Below are 5,057 nucleotides of genomic sequence, written 5' to 3' on the forward strand. Positions count from 1 at the left end.
TATTAAAATCTCTAGAAAGACTTATACTCCCTCCGTCCCAAAATTCTTTCCTTAGATTTGCCTAAATACGGATGTATTAGTATTAGGTGCATCCATATCTATATAAATGTAAGACAAAATTTTTGGGACGTACGTGCCTACAAGGAAGTCGCTGTGGGTACGGTTTACACATTAATGCAATCGTGTCGTGAAGTGCGTAGTATGATCGGTGCATGCATCAGCCAAACCCAAGCTCCCAACCGCACGCATGCTTGTCGTACCACTGCCCTCATCATGCATGATACTTATTATGTTGATCTCTCGGCCTCGTCGTGATGCCCGAGCTTTCCTCGTCAGATATCTTGCGCCACATGCAGCTTTCGCGTATCCGTAGTAGTTTGTACATTGTACTGTTCTGTACGCACGCAATGTGTTTTGCTGGCCACACGTACACGTACGTAGTACATTTTTAGGTGTGAGACCATCCGAAAGAAAACGAAAAACATGCAGCGCTGTTACATGCAATGCAACTGAGCCGCCGCTTTCAGTGGCTAGCTGTAGCTTCTCGTAGGACACCTATTCTTTCACCTACAGATTGCAAGATCTCTGTGTCTCACTACTCGTGCACTACTCAACTACTCACTGCACATGTAGACATGTACTCTTCAGTGTACATATTCTACCTGTACACACGGTGCCCTTATTTATGCCCAACTCTCCGCTTGAAAAGAGTCACGAAACGCAGAGAGATCCATCGTTCACTCAAGCCAGGACACAGATGGTCGTCATGAACAAAGCGCGAGAGATGACACTGATAGCCGCTCTGTTCGTGCTCAGCTGCCTCCTCAAGACAACGACGAGCCCCGCCACCTCGGCCTACTCGGGCGCGTGGAGGCCGGCCTCCTCCTTACTCCACGAGCTCTGCCACCTCGGGGTCCGCCCGCTGATCCGTGACGATGCCGAGGCCACCGCGCTGGCGTCCGCCGACTTCGGCAACGTGTCGGATGCGCAGCCGGCGGCGGCGGCCGTGCTCTACCCGTCGTGCCCCGAGGACATCGCCTCGCTGCTCCGGGCCTCGTGCATGCACCCCTCCCCGTTCCCCGTGTCTGCCCGGGGCTGCGGCCACTCGACCCGAGGGCAGGCGTCCGCACCCCGCGGCGTCGTCGTGGACATGCTGTCGCTCGGGTGCCAAGTCGGCGGGTCTGCTACCCGCCTCTCCGTCTCGGTCGATGGCCGCTACGTCGACGCCGGCGGCGAGCAGTTGTGGGTGGACGTGCTGCGTGCTGCCCTGGCACACGGCCTCACCCCGAGGTCGTGGACCGACTACCTCCACCTCACCGTCGGCGGGACGCTCTCCAACGCCGGCATCAGTGGCCAGGCCTTCCGCCACGGCCCCCAGATATCCAACGTCCAAGAACTCGACGTGATCACCGGTACGTATGTGCACCGTGCACGACGGCACTAGATGAACCCGTTTGGTTCTTTATGTCATATTCACGACTTCACGTACTAATGCTTGCGAATTAATATGTAGGGCTCGGGGAGATGGTGACATGCTCAAAGGAGAAGCACGCGGACCTGTTCGACGCCGTGCTGGGTGGGTTGGGGCAGTTTGGCGTCATAACGCGGGCGCGCATCCCGCTGATCCCGGCGCCGGCAAGGGCGCGCTGGGTGCGGCTCTTCTACACGGGGGCCGCGGCGCTCACGGGCGACCAGGAGCGGCTCATCGGCGTCGACCTCGGCACCACTGTGTCCGGGCTCATGGACTACGTCGAGGGCTCGGTGGTGCTCGCGGACCAGGGCCAGGTAGGGAGCTGGCGCTCGTCGTTCTTCTCGGAAGCCGACGCGGCGCGCATCGCCGCGCTCGCTGAGGAGGCCGGCGGCGTCCTTTACTGCCTCGAGGGAGCGCTGTACTACGGCGGCGCTGCTCTCGCCGGCGAGTCTGACGTCGACAAGGTAAAACTTGCTTGATCTTTTGTCGGTGTGGGTGCGCGCGTAGGCTCCATCCGTGCGTCTGTCGTGTCGTGTAGCTAGCCAGAGCTACACGGGGACCCGCCAAGTGAGATCGATGGTGACTTTTTGGCCGCCTGAGCTGACGCGCATGGCTCCAACCGTGCATGCAAATCCATTGCACCATCGACGTCGTCGTACGTAGTTGGTCTAGCTTTGTCTGCCCCTGGAAAGGACCCGTCCCTGTCGCAAATCTAACCCGGCCCATCAGCAGTAATCCCACTTTAGGGATAAGTGAACTATTAGCGAAAGTGAACATAAATTCCTGCCTGGGAGAGAATAAACTAGGACGTCCAACCACTTTTTTCTACCGATATTAATTACGAATACACTAATTAAATTAGACAACATCGAGATTACAGTTATATAAAAATGGTTTGCTAAAAAATTTGGACTTCTTGAAGCAATAATTACAAAAATTTCTACAATCCACATCCACCATTTTTTGTTGGATCAAGGCTTTAAGTCTCTCCACTAAAATTTTGACCAAATCTGTGCCAACTTGCCCTCTAACATATTTGGCATTTTCTTATATTTGGGGTGGAATGACCTAATCATGTGATAGGGAGAAATTTCTTCACAATAGCTAAACGCAAGAATTAGGGTTAGTCGATTTTGGTAGGAAGGAGGCAGCCAGCGCTCGCAAAGTGGCAGGGTGCACAATGATCTTAGGTAGCGCCCTTGGTCGCGGGCGGCGGTAAATTGGGCGATACGAGATAGAAGACGATGAACAATAATTAACCATCAGGAAGTGGAAGAAGCTGATCTGGCCGTCCATCTTGCATCCGACGGCTCACAGAAATCGACAAAATCCATTTTTTTTATTTTATTCTGTAGCCGAACCCAAATTTACCGAAAAATACTTTTGCCCCGCTTTATATATAAAGCAACGACCAACAACAACCCGGTACAAACGCACGCCACCACAACACATGCACACACCCAAGGCAAGATACATAAGTGCTGAGCACAGCAACACCACCCCAAGCACTACAAGAGCATTCAGGTCCTCGCCCGTGAACACGCCACCACGAATAGATGAAGCCGCACATGACGAACCGTGGGCTCCAAGACGGTGCCTTCAGAAAGAAAACGACACCGGAGCGCCGCTACCGCCCGACCCGAGAGTCAGAGTTTTCCCTAGAGCAACACGACGGGCAATGATGGCCGCGACGACGCCTTCAGAAAGGGAGCGAGCTTCGCCGCCGCCGATCCCAAATTTCTTCTAGGATAGTAGTAAAAGCTACCATCCGCGTACAAGAGGATAAACGGAATATACATCATTTCGCTTTTTGTTGTGGGTGACTAGTTAGTGGGGACTAGGGAGTACACCAATAAATCAGCTCTGTGCGGTCTCATCATGTACTTATATACTTTGCCAGAATTACTTCAAAACAAGCAAGTAGAATTTTGCCAGAATTACTTTATCCATGCATACGCTTTTGAGCATCAATCAAAAGCTGGCTAGGCCTTTGAGCATTTTCTTGTAGCCAGTACACCTAGTAGCACCATGCGAACAAGATCTAACGCATGGGACAGGGACCGTGCATGCACTGCATAGTGCATATGCAAGGGCCAAACCCTGTGATCTTGCCTGACCTACATGCTGTTCTAATTCCGTCCATAGACACGTCACACTGCCATCCTCTTGTCAGAAAAGTAACTCACTCGATCAACTTTTATAATTTTGTAAGGTCTGGTCCTACAAATATATTTTTTATCACTGAAAAAATAACGATGGTTCGCGTTCCCGTACATGCATGTACACTTTCTTTAGGGGTGCATGTACAGTTTTCAGCCGGTAAAGGGAAATGAAAAACTCTGCATGTATTCGTGCGTGCGTAAAACTTAAGTGTGAAAAAACTACTGTATTAATGAATGCATCCATGCACGTATGGACAATCGTGAACAACTTTAGAGATCTAAACGGCCTTATACTCCGTTAATTTGTGGGTGAATGCATGCGTGCAGAGGCTGGAGGTGCTGCTGCGGGAGCTGCGGTACGCGCGTGGGTTCGCGTTCGTGCAGGACGTGTCGTACGCGGGGTTCCTTGACCGGGTGCGCGACGGCGAGCTCAAGCTCCGCGCCGCCGGCCTCTGGGACGTGCCTCACCCCTGGCTCAACCTCTTCCTCCCGCGCTCCCGCGTCCTCGACTTCGCCGACGGCGTCTTCCACGGCATCCTCCGCCGCGACGGCAGCACCGGCCCCATGGGCCCCATCCTCGTCTACCCCTTGAACCGGGACAGGTGGGACGGCGACACGTCCGCAGTGTTCCCGGAGGAGGAGGAGGTGTTCTACACGGTTGGGATCCTCCGGTCGGCGGTGTCCGAGGGCGACCTTGGGCGTCTGGAGGAGCAGAACGAGGAGATCTTGCGCTTCTGCGAGGAGGCAGGGATACCGTGCGTGCAGTACCTGCCGTACTACGCCGCCCAGGCCGGGTGGGAGAAGAAGCACTTTGGTCCGGCCAAGTGGGCCAGGTTAATGGAGCGGAAGAGGAAGTATGATCCCAAGGCTATCCTGTCCCGTGGCCAGAGAATTTTCACCTCCCCGCTGGCTTGATTGACACATCAATCGACGCCCAGCTAGCTAGCTATCTCGTCCAATGCATGCACTTCATCATGATATTTCTTGCTTGCATGGTCCCGGTCGGAGCATCGATACATACATGCATATGGTACGCTCGTATATTTGTTTACGGAGGGAGTACATATCATGTTGACAAGGAGATTTGGTTTGAGTTTTCTGCATGTTAGTTTGTTAGTAGCTACTTACGTGCTACTATATCATGTTAGGTCGAGTAGCTTGTATCCGCCTTCTCTGCCGCTTCTTCTTTAATGCGATGATATGCATGCTTGTGTGTATTCGAGAGAAAAAAAAAAGCTTTCCTCCCCAAATCAACTCTTTTTGTCTTTCCTGGTTTTCTACAACATCGCCCAAGAGTTGATTAAAGAGCAGGCTCTTTATAAAATTACAAATGAAATTGATATTTCACATCTGGATGCACTGGCGGAGCTTCAGCAAGGCTGAATGGGCCGTGGCCCGCTCAGCCCATGAAGTTTTATACATTA

At 52.8% G+C, this 5,057-nt stretch overlaps 1 protein-coding gene across 1 annotated transcript; it reads left to right on the plus strand.

The window, feature by feature from the left end:
* The first annotated feature begins 623 nt into the window (after nt 1-623).
* LOC119275382 (cytokinin dehydrogenase 2-like) lies at nt 624-4,807 on the plus strand. Its single transcript, XM_037556197.1, has 3 exons — nt 624-1,412; nt 1,514-1,935; nt 3,961-4,807. Exons 1-3 carry the CDS (start codon nt 686-688, stop codon nt 4,546-4,548), a joined length of 1,737 nt encoding a protein of 578 aa, XP_037412094.1. The 5' UTR covers nt 624-685; the 3' UTR covers nt 4,549-4,807.
* Nucleotides 4,808-5,057: the final 250 nt, after the last annotated feature.

Source organism: Triticum dicoccoides, chromosome 3B (genome assembly GCF_002162155.2).
Source record: "Triticum dicoccoides isolate Atlit2015 ecotype Zavitan chromosome 3B, WEW_v2.0, whole genome shotgun sequence".
Classification (NCBI taxonomy): Eukaryota; Viridiplantae; Streptophyta; class Magnoliopsida; order Poales; family Poaceae; genus Triticum; species Triticum dicoccoides.

Coding starts and splice junctions, on each gene's coding strand:
- LOC119275382 (XM_037556197.1), top strand. CDS start 686: ATGCCCAACTCTCCGCTTGAAAAGAGTCACGAAACGCAGAGAGATCCA. Junction 1,413..1,513: donor AGAACTCGACGTGATCACCG/GTACGTATGTGC, acceptor ATTAATATGTAG/GGCTCGGGGAGATGGTGACA. Junction 1,936..3,960: donor GCGAGTCTGACGTCGACAAG/GTAAAACTTGCT, acceptor GCATGCGTGCAG/AGGCTGGAGGTGCTGCTGCG.